The 20,561-nt window shown below is 26.0% G+C and overlaps 1 protein-coding gene across 1 annotated transcript; it reads left to right on the forward strand.

Moving 5' to 3' along the window:
* Positions 1-8,923: 8,923 nt before the first annotated feature.
* On the forward strand, positions 8,924-15,076 carry LOC111275126 (receptor-like serine/threonine-protein kinase SD1-8). The gene is made up of 7 exons (XM_022860285.2): positions 8,924-10,516; positions 13,009-13,140; positions 13,228-13,415; positions 13,505-13,715; positions 13,829-14,066; positions 14,150-14,300; positions 14,408-15,076. Exons 1-7 carry the CDS (start codon positions 9,235-9,237, stop codon positions 14,717-14,719), a joined length of 2,514 nt encoding a protein of 837 aa, XP_022716020.1. The 5' UTR covers positions 8,924-9,234; the 3' UTR covers positions 14,720-15,076.
* Positions 15,077-20,561: the final 5,485 nt, after the last annotated feature.

The following is a 20,561-nucleotide window of genomic DNA, read 5'->3' on the forward strand; positions in this document are numbered from 1 at the left end:
ATGCATTTGATTCAAACTGTTGGTCCTACAATCACACATCAAAGTGGCAACCAACTCATTTTAATAAGCTTTTAATCCATTAACCCATTCATGAATTTATTGATACTCAGACTCTAAATACACATCTGAGACTTCATAAGGTATTGGAAGTTTCACATGTTGGCCAATTTTTGTTGTCACAAAAATCAAATTATGCAACCATGGCAAGTTTGCTAACTGAAAAGAAAGTTAATCATATATCAAAAATTTTGATATTGATTCACCCATCTTCCTTCTTAATGTCTTAAACAATGAATCATTTATTTTTGGTTGCTTTGAACTCTTACTTCTAACTAATTCAGGTATAGTCCCTTTTAATAAAAATTCAGATTCACTTGGAGTTGATTTTCTTGTTTTTTTCTCAAAATATTCAGCAATTGAGTCATAAGAGCTTCATTCTTTTTCATGTATGTTACTCCAACCACCAGTTCTTTGTCTGAATTCTTGTCTTCTATGCCATTCATATTGTGATTGGATATTATCTCGCATGGCTTTTCTAATAGCGATGTCTTCATCAATAAAACCTTCATAGTCATAGTCTTCCCCTCTTAATTGTGATAAGAATTCATCATTTCTCCTTTTTTTCTCAACTTTCTTTGATTTGCTTTCTTGAATAAGTTTCATCATATTTTTTTTTTACTAAACCTATTAATAATATAATTATGAAAAAGGAAAAAATTAGTTGCACATGCTTATGTAATTTTATAATTTTTATTAAGAAATTAACAATAATATTTTCAAAAGAATTATAAAAATATAACATATCAGTAACGTTAAGGCATGGTGCAATATTGCCAGTTTTATGAACAATGTATTATTTGAAACGTGTTATTCCTCCTTTTACAACTTTATCATAAAGTTTGCATAAAACATTTCCTTTTATACTTGGCACAGATGTTCCAAAATATCAATCTATATCATCACTTGGCGCGCCTTTACTTGGGAACTCTTCACGTGGTGGCATGCTTGTTATTTTGTATAAAAATAAAATAAATTTATATTTAGAAATATTAATGTTACTTATTTTATCATTAAAAATTGAATCTAAATTATATTTTTTAATTTTTAGTTTTTAATCTTAAAAGTAATAGATCGTAAAACACTAAATTTATTAAGTAACTTAATCTTTTTTATATATTAATTGATGTAAAAATTTTTTTATCACAAATTACTTTCAATATATTATATAATTAATATAATATTCAATAATTACACAAAAATAAAAATAAATTAATAAGAATTAATTTAATAGCAAAAGAATTGATAACAATATAAATACCAAAACAACAAAACAATTATTAAATTTTAAATATAAAATTATAAATTAATAAATAACAAAATCAAAATATAACATTTAATTTTAATTATTTTTCATCTAATTTATACAAAAAAATTTATTAAAATTTTTCATCTAAAATCCCTGTATATATTAAATTAAATTATTAATCTCTCAATTTTTTTTTAATTATAAATTCTCAATTCTTCTAACTAAATTTTATGTAAAAAAATTTTAAAAATTATAAATTTTTAAATTTATATTTTAATAAAATTAATTACAAAATTAAATAACGTAGTGACATGCTTATTATTTATATAAAAACAAAATAAACTTATATTTAAAAATATTAATATTATTTATTTCATTATTAAAAATTGAATCTATATTAAATTTTTTAATTTTTAATTTTTAATTTTTAATTTTTAATCTTAAGAGTAATAAATCGTAAAACGCTAAATTTATTAAGTAACTTAATCTTTTTAATATACTAATTGATGTAAAAAAAATTATCGTAAATTACTTTCAATATATTATATAATAAATAGAATATTCAATAATTACATAAAAATAAAAATAAATTAATAAGAATTAATTTAATAGCAAAAGAATTGACAATAGTATAAATACCAAAATAACAAAAAAATTATTAAATTTCAAATATAAAATTATAAATTAATAAATAACAAAATCAAAATATAATATTTAATTTTAATTTTAATTATTTTTCATCTAACTTATACAAAAAAATTTATTAAAATTTTTCATCCACAATCCCTATATATTTCATATTAAATTATTAATCTTTTAATTTTTTCTATTATAAAATCTCAATTCCTCTAACTAAATTTTACCTTAAAAAATTTTTAAAATTACAAAATTTTAAATTTATATTTTAATAAAATTAATTATAAAATTAAATAAAAATCACCCACCCACCCCACCTTTCCACCTTACCCCCTAAGCACCCCACCCACCACCCCATTCTAAAATAAAAATAAACACCCTATCATCGATTCTCTTTAAAAAAAAGCCCCAAAATTTCCTTTGCTCTTTTTCAAGTTTTTTCATGGCGTTGACGGTTGATCCCTCAAATTAACTCAACCAATTCCTTGTTTTTTTTTTTTTTTTTGCATCTTTCTCTTTCTCTCTCATACCCTCATCTCTCTTACTCAGATTATCATAAACACAAAGATCAATATTAGTCTACAAAAATTTTACAAAAAAAGGTAATTTAATTTTTCATATTTTTTTTATTTGGATTATTGATTAAGGATTTGGGGTTGATTTGAATTTGAATAGCTACCGATTGAATGATTAATAGTTAATACTGTTTTCTAAGATTTTTTAAATGAATTTTGAAACTGAAAAAAGAATATGAGAACAAGATTGAGTTGTCTTTTCTTTTGGTTTTTCTCTTTACTTTTGCTTTTGCAGTCTTAGTTGTTTTATTCTAAATTTTGGGAATCTTGGCTATTGAAACTTGAAATTTTATTATTATTATTATAATTTATGCTGTAAAAAAAATGAGATAGTGACAATAACGAACCGTTATTGCTGCTATTCCTCATTACGTCATTTTTTAGTGACCGTTACACATCGTTTTAAGTGTGATTAAATTTCTCAACCTCTTTTTCCTTTATAGTGGTAGCAGGTGATGGCACTATCATAATTTTGCAACTGTTATTATGTTATAGCACCTCTATTTAAATCCCTGTTTAGGATAGATGAGCTTGCTCAATTTAAGGTTTTGAGTTTTTGATCAAGTTGTGTTAGGAGTTCGTGGGGATAAAAGGGAGGTAAAAATGAGAGAGTTGGGAATGATGCCCCAAAATGGGGGAAAAAAACATGAGAATTTGAGGGAAAAGAAAAGTGAAGGAAAGTTGCTCCATGGTAACTGACTCTTTTTTTTTTTTTTGGCTTTTTGTTATTATTTTATTATTTAGTTTTGGTAATTAATCAAATTTTAATTAATTAGGCCTTAAAATCAAATAGTGAATTTTCAAATTTTGAACTTTAAAATTTGATCTTGAACTTGACTTAATTTGAATCAACCCAAATAGAATTAACCTTAACACATAAAAAAATAATTTAAAACAATAAAGCTTAAATGAGACCAATAAGATATATCCAATTAAAGCGCACAAATCAAAATGTCCAAATTAAATAAAAAAGTTGAACAAATTCAAATCATTTCAAACAAATTTAAGTACTTATAAAAATGAAAATGTAAAAGAGTTTAAAAAAATGGAGCTTATAAAAAGTGTCACATAAATACCCCTGGGAAGCTTGAAATATTAACTTCTTAAAGTATCAAATTATAACTTTATGAATATAAATACATATATATATAAATATATAAATTAAATTAAATTAACAATAAAATATATTTTTTTATATATCTCAAAATGAGTTAGATTAGAGTATCTTAAATACATTTTCAACCCAATCATCTTCTTTTTCTTAAAAAAACTTGACTCGTTTCAATTTTATCTCAATTTTAAAAAAATGACTCTTATCATATTAAAATGGATTGAAACTTATGGGATATGTATTAGTTTGGTATCTCTATCAATTAATAATAACTTATTAATATAAAACATATATAAATATAAAATTAAATAGAAAATAAAATATAAACTTTTATATATACCACAAAATGGTTTAGGAAAAACTATCCTAAATCAATTTTTGACCTGTCATTGCTTTTCTTTAAAAAACTTACCTGACTCAACTCGATACTTTTTTTTTACGAAAATATATATATCAAATTGGAACGAATCGAAATCTATTAGAAATTGGTTGTTTTGTTATCCTATCAACTGGTTCATTTTGTTGTAAAGCTTATCCAATTAAAAATACAAAAAAAGAAAGGAAATAAACGAATGGGATGTTATACAGGCACTTCCATTAGTATTATCTTTTTATAAAATTTATCTAATTAAAATAATAAACAAAAATATAAAAACACAAAAAGTAAAAAAAATAAAGAAAATAAATTGTCCCTCAATTGGATCGGGTCAAACCGAAAAGAATCGGATATGAATTTTTTTACCATTCATACCCATCATTACTTTTGTTGTAAAGTTTATCTAATTAAAAAAAATAAAAAATAAATAAATTAGAGTATCACGCGGACACATCCAGTAGGTATTTTTTACAAAATTTATATAGATTAAAAATTAAAATTAAAAAATAACAAAAAAAAGGAAAAATAAAGTGCCATAAATTCACCTTAAATGAGAGTTAAACAAATGTCAACATATAAAAATTTATGTAATGGATGAATTGACAAACGAATATTTAGATTACATCTTAATTGTATATAAAAATATTATTTTTATTAATATTAGAAGAAATGAGCTTCTAGATTTGAGAGAAACCAAAATTTCTAGGGGTTAATCACTAAAGATATGGATGCAAATAATAAAAAATGATACGAGGGTTAAAGAAGAAAATGAAAATGTTGTTTGTGATAAAAATGAATGATGTAAGAAGATTCAAAATAAGAATAGCGACAGAATGGATATCTGTTATTTCTAAGATATCCGTATTCGAATTTATTTAATATTTATAATATTTAAATCTTTTTAAATATATGTTTAAATTAAATATCATTATCTAAATCTAAATCCGTTTAAATATGCATTATTTGTCTCAATATTTGTATCCATTAAAATATTTGTTTATTTAAATTTTTTGTCAAAATATAAAATAAATAAGAATTTAATTAAAATTCAAGTTAACTCTTAATTAATAATAAATAAAAATTATTTTTTAAGGTTTGAAACCAAAAACAAACATAAAATTTTATACATTTTACGTATGTAAATGGGTAAAGGATTTGTATATAAATTTGGATATACATTATTATTCATTAAAATTTAAACATATTTAGATATTAGATATCTAGGAGATATTATTCTGTTTCGAATCCATCAAAGATGATAATTTCTTATCCGAATCCATTAATTATTTGTTTATAATTATTTGAATCTAACACAAACAAATTGGATAATAACATATATCCATTTATTTACTAGCCATTATCGTCCCCAATTCAAAATTACAACTTCACATTATTTTTTTTCTTTTTTGGCATTTCATACAATTGACATGGATATAAGATATAAAACTTAATTTGTTTTTGTTATATATACTTTTTATTAAATTAAGACATTAAATAATAAATTTATTTATATAATATATATAAATATAAAATTAAATAAATAGTTAAAAATATAATTATACAAATTTGAGACAAGACGAAACACCTTTAATCCGCCTTTGACTTGGCATCAATTTCCAAAAAAAAGAAAAATCTCAAAATGATCTCAAATTGAAAGATGCACCTATTGGATTCACATGTTATTTTGTTATCCATTCCTTCATTGACATTTTTCTTAAAAAATTTATTTATCAATTAATTTTATTGTAAAATTTATCTAATTAAAAAATTAAAAACAAAAAAACCAAAAGACAAAAGAAAAATAAAACAAAATAGGATGTCATATGTACAAATTTGTTTGCTTTTTATTAATTGATCTAATTAAAAAAGAAAAAAAGAAAAAAAAATTGAGCTGTCATGTAATATTAGTAATAATAAATTTTCCTTGAAAATTTTTTATCATGGATTTAAAAAAAGAAAAAATTAAAAAAAAAAAACTAAAACTAAGAAAAAGTTGAAAAAATAAATTCGTTACTACGTCAACACTTCAAGTAAAACCATTTTTTTAATAAAATTATTTAATTACTAAAAATAAAATTTTAAAAAAATAAAAAAATAATTTTAATCAATAATATTATATGAACATAAAAATTAACTACTAAAAATATTTTAAAAAATATTATTAAATATAAGAAAAAGTCAGAAAAATGAAAAAAAAATGATTAACTCGTGACATCATTTAGGACAAAAATATTTATTAAAAATTAAAAAAATTAAAAAATTGACATATATCACCTCTTATGGAACACACAAAAATTTAAAATATAAAAAAGTATTTATTAAATAAAAAATGAAATTAAAAAAAAAAAAGTTGAAATATAGGAAAAGAGATGTACAAAATTAATTCTCCATTCATTTCAAAATATTTATCATATATTAATTTCACGAAATTTAAAAATATATTTTGATTTTAATATATTTAATATTAAATATTAATTTTTTTTTTATAAAATTAAAGTTTTATTATTTTTACTGTCAAAAATAAAAAAAATCATAAAATATAATTTTAAAATATAAAAAAATAAAAATTTTAAATATTATAATTTTAAAACATTCTAAAAAATATGAAAAAAAAAAAAAAGACAGAAGGAGTATATAATATAATGAGTCAATGACTTCAGGATTAAAAAAAAAAAATTTGCCAACTGAGTTTAGCTCAGCTTCGCACGGGGAAGTGACGTGGATTCGTGGCCTAATGCCCTCCCGTGGGTAAGGTAAGTATCGTAGATGGAGTAGACGGTAGATGGGGTCAAGGGCAGTTTATAAAATTTTAAAAAATAAATATCTCATTTCAGTCCCTAATATATTTGAGGTATATTAAACCATTTTCGCTTATTAATGTCAAATTGAACACAAGTAAATTTCTCTTTAATTTCCCCTGTTTCCAGATACTAATAATATTTTTTTAAAACAGTCTCTAATTTTTTTAAAAAAAGTGTCTCTAATAATGTTTTATTGAATAATTACATAAATTTTTAATTTCATAAACAATGTTAAGAGATGAATATTTATTATATTTTTATTTTTAATTAATTTTTTAATTTTTTTCAAATATATCTTAATTCAAATATATCACTATTTTAACTTCGTTTATAAAATTTTAAATTTTTATTATTAATATAATTAATAATTTCTCTAATTGAATACTCATGAAATTTCCTCTTCATATTTAATACTTCATATTTAATATGTTTAGTCTAGCTGACACTTTTATAAGAAGTACGGTCGCAGTAACACTATTCTAAAAGTACCTTATAAATAAGGTAAAATAGTGTCCGGCAAATTTAATATATAATTGTTGTAGAATGTTGAAAACATATTTGATAGTATTTTTATACATTTTTAATAAATAAAGAATAAAATAGGCAAATTTATTAATTAAATCATAAGTATTTAGGTGAAAAATAAATAAATTACAGAGATATTTGCTAATTATAATAAAAATAAATATGTTCAATAAAAATGGAGAAAATAGAAAAATTATGAGAAGTTTAATTCTCATTATAAAGTTGTAAATTATTAAAAAGTAAAGTAAGGATATAAAATTTTTTATTAAATATTTCTTATAAAAATTAGTACTTCTTGAAGAAATTTTATTTTATAACTTCGTTTAAAAGTTCAAATTTGCTTCTCACATAACTTATAATTCTTAAAATTTAAAAAAACAAACATCCAATTTCTGCTTTTATAGTAAATAAGCTCCTCCGTAAAGACCAACCACAAACTTTTAACTTAAAAATAAAGCAGAATGATACCACTTACTAAAGCCCATACCACCCTTCCAGAACATAAGGAAGAGAACATATAAGCCTTTGGGCCTTTTGTTTTCTTTTGTTTAAGTTAGGCCCATTTTAGACTAAAATGGGCTATTTCTGTGAAAGTTGGGCCATGTGTTTGTTTAAGTACTGATTCAATTTGATTAAATCATACTAGAATCATTGAATTTGGGTGCCAAGTACTAACAAGCAAATCAAGTCATTTTTATTGTTCAATCAAAGTCATATTTTAGTTCCTGGAAAGAGAAACTTTTGACTGTGTCTACAAACTACAGTATATAGAAATATCAAATGCCGTCATACCGTCAATACAAATGAAGAAACAGAGTGGAACACCCGTCTAAAAAAAAAAATTAAAAGAAAATCAATACCTCCCTTTCTACCACAAAAAGTTTTCCAAATTTCACATCAAGAATAACAAACAAATGATTTGGGCTCTAAATTAAATATAAAAAAATTTGGATTAATAAAGATCCTAAACATTTTTTACTTACGTTTGGTGTGGTATTATGGTATTATAAAAAAAGTTTCAGTCTGAACTTGTCTTAAACTGTATAATAAATCAGACAATCTTGTCCGGTACAATAAATTTAACGCAAAGGAGAACAATTTTCAAGGGGGATTCGTCATTGCTGATAAATAAGCCATGGTATCTAATCGAAAAACGGGCTGATGTATTTTTTTTCATTGTTCTTAAAGGAAAATGTGGCTAAGCCACCTTCAAATAAAAGAATCAACCAATAAATTGACTTTGATTAAGATACAGTGACTTTGAAATGAACTGAGAGAAGGTGGTCAAGTCAATATACAAACAAACAGAAAAGCCAGGTTGAGGTCTGAAGTCTGACCAAAAATAAGGCAGAATCCATAACGGTTGGTATGAAGAGATTTTCCATGGGTTAACGTGCAAACAAGAGTTTCACACAACGACCACGAATTCTATAAACCTTGCCAGGTCATTTGGTAGGCGGGTACAGCTCTGTCCAAGAAATGTCCCTTTCTGAGGCCATAACAAGCCCAGCAACATCATCTTGTTTCCCGCGTGTGAATTATATGTTTACTTTGTGAATGTGAACTGCCCATTCCAACAACAAATACCAGGGAAAACAGAGCCGAAGAGCAAATTCATTCTTCATAAATATATAAAAAGATATATAGTTAGGTGATCTTCCTGTTTTCAGTATTTGACCAAGTGAAACACATGTACAAGCCCAAATCAGGCCCATCATTTTCTATTTTGGTTGCTTCTTTTCAATGCCAAATTCAAAAAAGAAACGAAAAGAAAAAAGAAACGCAAGCGGAGACAGCAGAGTCAAGCATTCTCTCTTATCAAACAATACCAAATGTCGTCAAAATGAACAAACCAACTACACCATTTTGTTTTGAGAGAGAAACTCCCAGAGCCAAATTAAAGAATGAGAACTATAACAAATCACCATTTTTGTAACTTCCTTTTGTTCTTCATTTTCCTAACCATCTTCCCAACAATTTCCATATCGGCAGACACCTTAACTGCCACTCAGTCTATCATACATAACCAAACTCTTGTCTCCCCAGGTGATGTTTTCGAGCTTGGATTCTTCACCCTAGAACATCCAGGGGAATGGTACGTAGGGATATGGTACAAGAACATTCCTGACAGAACCTACGTGTGGGTTGCCAATCGAGACAACCCACTTGCAAACTCGTCTGGTATTTTCAAGTTGGAGGATGGAAACCTCTTTCTTCTTGACCAAGGACAGAATCTTGTATGGTCATCGAATATAACAAAGGGTGAAAATCCTGTTGCGCAGCTGTTAGACTCTGGAAATTTGGTTGTAAGAGAAGCAAACACCAATAATGAGACCAATAACTACCTTTGGCAAAGCTTTGATTATCCTACAGATACGTTGTTACCAGATATGAAGCTAGGGTGGGATCTAAGTGCAGGTTTTAACCGGTTCTTAACATCTTGGAGAGCTATAGGAGACCCTTCATCAGGGGATTTCTCGTTCAAGCTAGATTATCGTGGATTTCCTGAAATATTCTTGTGGAACAAGCAAGAGAGAAAATACAGAAGCGGTCCATGGAACGGTCTAAGGTTTAGCGGTGTCCCGGAAATGAAACCTATTGATTATATCACCTTCAACTTTGTCACCAACCAAGATGAGGTATATTATTCATTTTCTATAGCAAACAAAAACTTGCTTTCCAGGTTGATAGTTAATCCAACTGGGACTCTTCAAAGATTAACATGGATTCCCGATACCAATCAATGGAATCCATTTTGGTACGCACCAAAGGACCAGTGTGACAATTACGGGGAGTGCGGTCCATATGGTATATGTGACAGCAATGCATCTCCAGTTTGTAAGTGTCCAAAAGGGTTCAGTCCAAAGAATCAGCAAACATGGAATTTAAGGGATGGGTCTGATGGGTGTATTAGAAAGACAGATTTAAATTGCACCAAAGACAAATTCTTGCACTTAACAAATATGAAGCTACCAGAAAGTACGACTTCATATGTGGACAGGACTATGAATATTAAGGACTGTGAAGCTTTGTGCACCAGGAACTGTTCTTGCACGGCTTATTCTAACTCCGATATTCGAAATGGAGGCACAGGCTGTGTCATTTGGACTGCTGACCTGATTGATTTGAGGCAATATACAGATGGTGGACAAGATCTCTTTGTTAGATTGGCAGCTTCTGATCTAGGTGCGTTTCGAAATTCCCTCTCTTTAATAATCTTCACTTGGATTGTTTTCATTATAACTAACTATCCATAACCTGACTGGTTGAAACTATCCATAATCTGACTGGGTTGAATTGAGTCAATTAGAACAGGGGATCCCCTATGTTAGAGGTTGAGGACTTGAGGCTAACATTAGTTGAACCAACCTTGGAAACATTATCTTAACCCAAGAAAAACCAAAAAGAGGTATGGAAACATTGAATGCCAGAAAGTGTTTGGTATGGAGCTTAACTAACCCTAAAATTCTAGAGGTGCAAACTCTTGAAATGTTTTCCTTTTGGCAAGACTAGCTATACATCACAGGCGACTGCGATAAGTTGATGGTTAGTCAATATTTTTTAAGCCACGTGTTTCAGAATTCAGATCATTGTTATTTCAATTCTAACATGAATTAAATGGTGAAAAGGTTGTCTGCCATGGGTTAAAGTCCGAGTTTTGGAGTGAAGGTAGCTGGACTCCTCTTTCTGATTGGTTCCGTGACATAATGCATTGCTCAAAAGATGTTACCGTTTACACTGTCCCCACTCCCCACCAAACAGTCCTCGTAGACTGTTAGTAGAGATACTAGAGTCTTGAATGGTTCCACAAAGTGAACCAATGATTTGACTTTGGTACGTTAACTGGGAGCCGACATTGTTTTGTGGTTCTTTTCATTTTCGCTTTCTGAAAGTTAAAATGTAAGCAATTATAGTGTTAATACTTATCAAAAAAAAAAAATTATAGTGTTAATAGTCCATTAGTCTATAACTAGTATTTCAATATTTTGGGCAGGACAATAATTCTGTGGGTCCAGTTGGGAAGTTTTTTCTTTTTCTATTTTTTTTTTCTTTTTGATAAAAAAAGTCTGTTCAACTTTAGAAAGGATTACAAGGCCTTAGAGTAAAAAAAAACAAAAGCGTATCAAATCTTAGCATGCTGGTTTACAGGCCTTTAGCCTAGTTCTTATTAAGTAAAGCATATTGCATAATGAGGTTTTTTTTTCATGGATTCGAGCCAATTAACTTTGCCATTAGTACTTTTCCAGTCAATAAATTAATGAACAAATCAACTATGACAAGTCAAATTTGTATGCTACCGGGTTAAAAAAATTCTAGGCTTTTAAGGTTCGGTACCTAATGATCCACTTTGGCACTTTCTTTTTCCTTTACCCCACTAGGGGTAGGATCTGTTGAAATTTAGGAAAAAATTAGGTCCATATAAGATAGTTAATAGGCCCTTGGGGTCATAATCCACTTTAAGCGGTGTAATATTTAGGCTCAAATCGCATAAACTAAGTAAGTGCCACTGGTCTAAGAAACTGTCCTTGTCAAAGACCCTCTTTAGCTTGGGACAGGTGGATGTGAGAGGACTATTGAATTTTGATTTATCTTCTCAGCTGTCAGCGACATTATCCTAGAAATAGGTTCCCAACCAATCATATTATCTTCCGGAAGAAAACTTTTTGTTTGCTGGTGGGTTGGGTATCATTGCGACAGAGGATTTTCATCTTTTTAAACAGTTTTCAGTGAATGCATTGAAAATGCTGCTTTGGAATGGGTAGGTAGACTTTAGGTTTAGGCAAAACAACTTTGGCGTTATGCTTGGTGAAGCCATAGTAATTACTGGTTCTGTAACAAGGACGGTCGCTATCCCATTCATGGTTTGCAACTTTGCATAATTCATTGCTTGGGCTGGGTGGAAGGTGACCTAGCAGAATAATGGTTGGCGGCAAATAGCCTAGCCAAGCTGGTCATTCACACTGGGAACCATTCTCCTGGCAGAGCCAGCCGATACGGTTTATGTTGCTGTTGTTGTGTGTAATGTGTGTTTGTCATTTCCATTTTATATGCGTCTACTCAATGTTTTTCACCTCTCTAATACGGCGCCACAGCCATTGTAATTTCACATACTAAAAAGAACTTATCCCTTAAACTTTGATCATTGACATGCTGAGAAAATTCCTGACCATAGCCTTTGCCTAATGGTAGCGTATCATCTCTTTTAGGAAGATAGAATACTACTGGTCTCAGTTTGGAAATTCTAATTTCTTGTCTGTCCTGGGGTTTATGGGCTATGGCCCATAATGTAATAGTAGCAACATAAAAAATTGGAAAACTCCGAAGTGCTGTGGTTTTGAACTTGTGACTGATGCAGCATTGTAGCATGTTTTAAGTGGTTTCATGTTCATTGGTTTGTAGCTTATAAAGGTACAGCTACAGCCAGTCAACTCGAAGTGCAATTGCAATAATACTATCATATAGCGACAATTGAGCTTAGCTCAACTAATTTTTTTTGTCCACATAGCTCAGGAATTTGGAGAGAATTTTCTCAAGTCTGAACTCTTCTAGTAACTCCATTTGTGTGACTTGTGAAAGTAAAATAGGGTAGGACTTCAGCTTACGAACATCGTTGACTTTGCATAAAAAGTCTTAATATAATGGCTAAAACGAGTACTGATTAACTCTGGTTTTTTCAGAAAATGGTGGGAACACAACTACTCTAATTATAGGCATTACAGTGGTTGCTGGCGTTTTGCTTTTAGGACTGATAGCCTATGTCATATGGAAGAGGAAGGCAGTGAAAAGAAGAGGAAAAATACAAATGAAAGGTAATTGGAGTCTGGATGAGCAAGTGAATGTAGTTATCCCTGCATTTTATTTTTCAGGTGTCAAAGATTTGTCTTTTGATTCTTCAGGTCCTCTTGAAAGAAGCCAAGATTTGCTATTGAATGAAGTGATTATATCAAGTAAGGAGTACTCGGGGGAAAGTCAACCTGATGAACTAGAATTAACGTTGTTTGATTTTGACACCATCGCAACAGCTACAAACAACTTTTCTGATGAAAATAAACTTGGACAAGGTGGTTTTGGCTGCGTATACAAGGTAAATTCAATGATTCAAACATACTATTGCATGCAAATAGCCACAGAAGCATAAAAATCTAACCCTGAAAATATGTGTGCTAATGCCAGGGTAGGTTGGTTGAGGGTCAACAAATAGCTGTAAAAAGGCTCTCAAGGAACTCTGGGCAAGGGACTGAAGAATTCAAGAATGAGGTTAGATTGATTGCAAGGCTTCAACATAGGAATCTTGTTCGCCTTCTTGGTTGCTGCAGTGAGATGGATGAGAAGATGCTAGTCTACGAGTACATGGAACACAGAAGCTTGGATTCTGTTTTATTCAGTTAGTCCCTCTCACAACTTAATGAACTCAATTGGTTCTCTTGAGATAAGAAATTTGATTAAGGTAACAATTCTAAATTCAAGGCATTTATGGTAGTTGAAAACTTGTTCTAGATAAAGCAAGAAGCTCCTTACTAAATTGGCAAAGGCGCTTCAACATTATTTGTGGTATTGCTCGAGGAATTTTGTATCTTCACCAGGATTCCAGATTTAGGATCATCCATAGAGATCTCAAAGCAAGCAACATTTTGCTTGACGGAGAAATGAACCCAAAAATTTCAGACTTTGGCATGGCTAGAATTTTTGGCGGTGATCAAGCAGAGGCAAATACTAAGAAAATAGTTGGAACTTAGTAAGTACTGTATACTCGATTTCTCTACTTGCTTGAAACTGTAAATACAAAAGTTTCTCTTCCTAATTTCCTGTGACATGCAGTGGTTATATGTCACCTGAATATGCAATGGATGGTCTCTTCTCAGCAAAATCAGATGTTTTTAGCTTTGGTGTTCTGGTGTTGGAGGTTGTCAGTGGCAAGAAGAATAGAGGATTTTATCACTCAAACAGTGAACTCAACCTTCTTGGCCATGTAAGCGGAGTATCACATCATATTTCTACTGATGCTTATACTCTTAATCACTAGCGAGAGCTAGTCATGTCACTGAATCATTTTGAATTGGATCCACATTATTGCAGGCTTGGAGATCATGGAAAGAAGGGAAGGGATTGGAGTTAATAGATTCAACAGCAGGTGATACCTACCAAGCACATGAAGTACTTAGGTGCATACAGGTTGGCCTTTTGTGTGTGCAAGAGCGTGCAGAAGACAGGCCAAGTATGTCAACCGTGGTTTTGATGTTGAATAGTGACACTGCAACAATGTCCCAGCCCAAAACCCCTGGTTTTTGCCTAGGAAGAAATACACTTGAAACTGATTCATCTACCAGTAAGCAAGATGAATCGTGCACTGTGAACCAAGTCACAGTTACAATGCTAGATGCCAGGTAGTGAAAGGTCCGGCCTCATTTAAGGTGTTTGTATGTATATAAAAAAGTTACCTTTAGTATATTCTGTTGTGATTTTTTCTGACAGCTTTTGCTGTAATCTCAAGGCAGTTTTGGGTAGTTATGGATCTTTTGTGGTATAACTTGTAAGAAATATCTTCCATTAATAGTAGTCTTTTTAGTTTCAAAATTTTAAGTCAACAAAAATGTGAGTCATGGTTTACTCAGTCATCGTCCCTTCTGGTGGCAAAAATATAACTCAACAGATAAGGACTCAAGCAAGAAGTTGACATCATGCAAATTTAGTGGTGGCTCATGGAACAACTGAAAAACTAGGTAGCAATAACACTAGTCAAAAGACATTCTAAATAGCTTTCATACAACATAATCTTCTGTATACTAGTGTTGTAATTTTTATCTCTAAAAGTTTATTTCATTACATAATTTTTTATACTATGATAATAATGATAAATACTAATAAATTAATTTCGATTTTAGTGTAATACAAGTAAAATTTGATAATTTTTTTATATAATTTTGATTTTGATAATTTTTAATAAAATTTTGATAACCTTCTATACAATTTTGTCAACCTATGATATTAGTTTGGTAACTTATAATATAATTTTGGTAATCATTGATAAAATTTTAATAAACTCTTGATGTAATTTTAGTAATTATCCTTTTGGTAACTTAAAATATATGTTTAATAATCATTGATAAAAATTGTGTCATTATATATTTAATAATAAATTTTCATAAAAAACTATGGGTTCAATTACAATATAATTTCTTTTTATATAATAACATTATTTTTTTATTTAAATTTATAATTTTTTAACTAAATTTTTTATTGAATAGGTTCATAATAAATTTATCATAATCTCCCAAGATGAAAATTTTAACTTCATTTTCACTACTAATTAAGTTTCAATTCCTTACAACTTTAAATATAAAAAAAATTTATCAATGATTGATAATTAAGTTATCATTAATTTATTATTATGTTATTAGCGATTTACTATTAATTTATCAATTATATATTATTAAATTATCAATGATTTACTACTAAATTATTATTGATTTTTTACTAATTTATGAATTATTTACTACTAAGTTATAAATGATTTAATTTACTACTAAGTTACTGATGATTTGTTATAAAGTTATAAATTATTTACTATTAATTTATCAATAATTTACTATAAAATTATCAATGATTAACTAATATACTACTAAATTGTAACTGATTTACAATTAAGTTATTAGTAATTTATTATTAAGTTATAAAAAATTTACATATAAATTATTAATAATTTACTATTATGTTATTATGCATTTACTATTATATTATTATTGATTTACAACTTAGTTTTTTTAATTATTTTCTACAAAATTATCAAAAATTTATTACTAAATTTGCCATGATTAATTATCAAGTTATAACTAATTTATATTAAATTATCTATAATTTACTATTAAGTTATTGATTATTAACTACTATATTTTTAAGTTTCCAATGATTAATTACTAAATTATCACTAATTTACTATTAAATAATTAATGATTTACTACTACTAAATTGAAACTGATTTACTATTAAGTTATTACTAATTTACTATTAAGTTATCATTTATTTATTATCAAGTTATCAATGATTAACTATTAAATTATCATTTATTTTTTAATAACCTATAATTGATTTACTAATATGTTGTTATACATTTATAATTATAAAACATGGAATTTAAAAAATCCACTAATAATATATGAGATAATTTTCTTTTTATATAATAACATTATTGTTCTATTTCAAGTTTAGAATTTTTTCACTAATTTATTTTATTGGATAGGTTCGTTGTAAGTTTATCTTAGTTCTCAAATGAAAGTTTTGACTTCGTTTTTACTAGTAACTATGGTTCAATCCTTAGCAACTTCAAGTATAAAAAAAGTTTTCAATAATTAGCAATTAAGTTATTAGTTATTAACTACTAAGTTATTAATGATTTTATTTCTAATTTATGAATGATTTGTCATTAAGCTATGAATGATTTATCATTAAGTTATAAATGATTTCTATTAAATTATTGGTGATTTATCACTAAGTTATAAATGATTTATTATAAAGTTGTAAATTATTTACTACTAACTTACCAATTATTTACTAAAATGTTATTAATGGTTAACTAATTTACAACTAAATTGTCACTAATTTATAACTAAGTTATTAGTAATTTACTATTATGTTATTAATGATTTATTTCTAAGTTATTAATTTATTATTAAATTATCAATGATTTACAATTATATTTTTATTAGTAATTTACTATTATATTATTAATGATTTATTTCTAAGTTATTAATTTATTATTAAATTATCAATGATTTACAATTATATTTTTACATATTTAGTATTATGTTATCATTAATTTACTACTTAATTTTTAATTATTTAGTACAAATTATCACTGATTTACAACTAAATTATCTATGATTCACTATCAAGTTATTACTAATTTATATTAAATTATGTATGACTTATTATTAAGTTATCACTAATTAATCAATGACATACTATTAAGTTATGCTGATTTAATTTTTAGTTTTTAATGAATAACTACTAAATTATAAATTATTTATTACTAATTTATTATGATTTACTATTAAATTATTTACGATTTATTATTGTTAATTAATTATTACTAAATTGAAACTGATTTACTATTAAATTATTAATAATTTACTATTAAATTATTATTGATTTATTACTAAGTTATCAATAATTAACTAGTAAGTTATCACCTTTTTTTTTAAGTTATCTTTAATTTAGTAATATGTTATTATGCATTTACAACTATATTATAATTAATTAACCATTAAGGTATTATACATCTATTATTATATTATTATAAATTTACTAAAAAAATCAATTATTTACTATTAAATTATCATTTATTTATTGTTAAATTATTAATGATTACTATTAAGTTATATTGAATAATTTAAGCTTTCAATTATTAATTATTAAGTTATTAATTATTTGCTATTATATTATCATTAATTTGTGTATATAAAAAAATAAAGTAACCATAATGTATCTTAGATAATGTAATTTGTAAGGTAGAGAATGAAAGAAGAAAAAGTTTAAGTTTAAATAGCTTGAAAAGTATGAATAAATGCTTTTAATTTACTATCCGTATTCTAACATATAATAATAATTTAAAATAATAATTTTTACACTAATGCAAGTAAAATTAAATAAATATATACAATATATTAAGTCAATATTTTTAAGATATTCTTCAAATTTTTTAAGTCATGATAAAATAGTATATATTTAAGATAAGCTTTATTAATGATTTGATTGAATTATTAGTTATTGTGTTTTCATACCTATTAAGGAAGTACAATTGCATATAAAAGATTGAAAATTTTGAAGTGTTCTGCATTAATGAAAGTGATAAACTTTGCCTTATATTTCTAGTTTTAAATATACACATTTGGGTAAAAAATTTGTTATATATACGATAAAAGTAATGGGAATAAATTTAATAAATAAAATTTATAAAAATTAAATAGACAACAATTTTTAAAAATATTAAATTTACAATAATTACTTTTGCATTCGCTATAAAAATTTTTTTTTCTATTAAATGAAAAGATGGTATATTTTTATTTATTACTTCATTCTTATTATTGTAATTCAAAATAACTTTTTTTTATATATATTTCGATACCAATCAACTTCTCAGTTTGGAAAAAATAAAGAATATTTCATACTTTTCATAAAAAATTTCTTCTAATAAACGAAAATATAATATATTTTTAATTGTTGCGTCATTCTTATTATTATCACTCAAAATGACTCTTTTAATAATTTGATGACAATTAACTTCTCCATTTGAAAAAAGTAAAAAATATTGTATGGGAACATAACAACCTAAATAATATTTAACTTTATATTGTCTTCATGAGTGGATTTGAACTATGATATGATCTTTTATGAAAATTTTGAATTTTTCGCTCAACTCATATAGCAAAAACTTGATTAACAAAAGAATGATTATAAACTCGTTGATTTAAATTAACATTTTTGTAATACGAATTTCAAAACCTCAAAAAAAGATATATCCTTTAATCTCTGTAAAACTTGGTATAAGGATTTTTTTTTTCTAAAATTATCATTAAAATCTCCATCACTTTTGCATTTAAATTATTATTTTGTTGTGTTTTCATTTTATTTTGCAATTTATTACTAGTGTCATAAAAGTATAACTAAAATAACATTGATTAATCAACTCAAACTTGAAATAATTTAAAACTTATATAGAATAAAAATAAATTTCTTACTCATTTTAATTTTTAATTTATTTAAAAATAATATAATACACATAATTATAAAAATAAAGTAACTATGCTCGATTTCAATTGATTTTAAAAAGTTAATAACTTAGTAGTTATTTAAAACCCGAAATGATTGAACATAATAAAATATGAATTGAAATAGTAATCTAATCAAAATCTAATATTAGTTATTCATCTTCTATAACAATTTAAAAGTTCTTTATTTAAGTTTTTTCCCATCATCTTTAATGGTTTGTTTTTATTGTCTTTGTGATTGAATTAGTTAATTAATTTTAAAAATATTTTTAAAGTGAAATTGCAATTCTAAGTAATTGAATATACTTCTTTTTTTCATTTGAATTTATAATGCTATGATTCTAATTTTTTAAACGAAGAAAGGAATGTGTCAATTATTAAGTCAAAATTATTCAGGTGCATAAGTGAATAATTTAGTACACTATAAATAAAAGTAGATGATAAAATTTGACTTAACCTAGTTGGCAGTTGATCCTAAATCTAAAATCCAATTTGAAATTATAAAAAGAAAAAATTCAAAATAATTGAAATACTAAATGCACAATTAAATAAAGATTTATCGAATTAATTTTGCTAATAAATACCTTTAAATCACTTTTAAATTTAGTTAAATTATAATTTATAATAATTTTTTATTTTAGATGTAAAGTGACAATTAATTTGATGAATTTTAATTCTTTTGAATAAATATTACCTAATATGGTAACATTAAAAATTTTGATATAACAGTGAATATTTGTCATTGATATAAAAGAGAAAATAAAAGAGTACATAATTTTTCTCCAAATAAAAGAGTTTTATATTAATCCTAAAGAAATTTGAAATCAATACATTTGTATATTTTTCATTAAAACATTGTATAACACTAACCTTCTTCGTCATATAAAAAAATAAAGTTATGCATATCCAATCAATCTTTCATCTATTTTTTTTGCTTAGAATAATCTTCCATAGGTGCTTTCATAAATTGAATGTAATTTTACGTTCTATCAATTGAAAATTTAATTTGTCTTTTATCTAAAAAATTTTATTATACATAAATTTTTATTATATAAAAATATTAAAATAAATAATTTTAAAAATTAAAATAAAATACATTCCTAATCTTGGTACATGTCATGTTTTCTTAAGAAAATTCCATTTCTAAAAATAATAAACACATTATGTAATACCTATACAATTTATAATGACACTACCAAAAAAACTGTTATTGGCAATGGATTTTTATCAAAGGAATTTTTTCGTCGCTAATTACTAATGGATTACTAATGAAATATTGATGAAAATTTTAGAATACTTTTATCGACGAATCACCTATGAATTTTATTGATGGAATAAAATCTGTAGGTAATCCATTGCTAAAAGTCTTGTGCAAATTGCCATCAATTTTACTAATGAATTTATTGACGAAAAAATCAGCTGCTAATTTGTCATTAAAAAAAATTCAAATTTTTTTTTGACATTAT

The sequence above is a fragment of the Durio zibethinus genome, chromosome 26 (assembly GCF_047325235.1).
Source record: "Durio zibethinus cultivar Kanyao isolate XHJ-2024 chromosome 26, ASM4732523v1, whole genome shotgun sequence".
Taxonomy (NCBI): domain Eukaryota; kingdom Viridiplantae; phylum Streptophyta; class Magnoliopsida; order Malvales; family Malvaceae; genus Durio; species Durio zibethinus.

Excerpts from the sequence above, each read along its gene's own strand:
- LOC111275126 (XM_022860285.2), top strand. The coding sequence starts at position 9,235 with ATGAGAACTATAACAAATCACCATTTTTGTAACTTCCTTTTGTTCTTC. Across the intron at positions 13,416-13,504 it reads GTTTTGGCTGCGTATACAAG|GGTAGGTTGGTTGAGGGTCA; the intron begins GTAAATTCAATG and ends TGCTAATGCCAG. Across the intron at positions 14,067-14,149 it reads AAGAAAATAGTTGGAACTTA|TGGTTATATGTCACCTGAAT; the intron begins GTAAGTACTGTA and ends TGTGACATGCAG.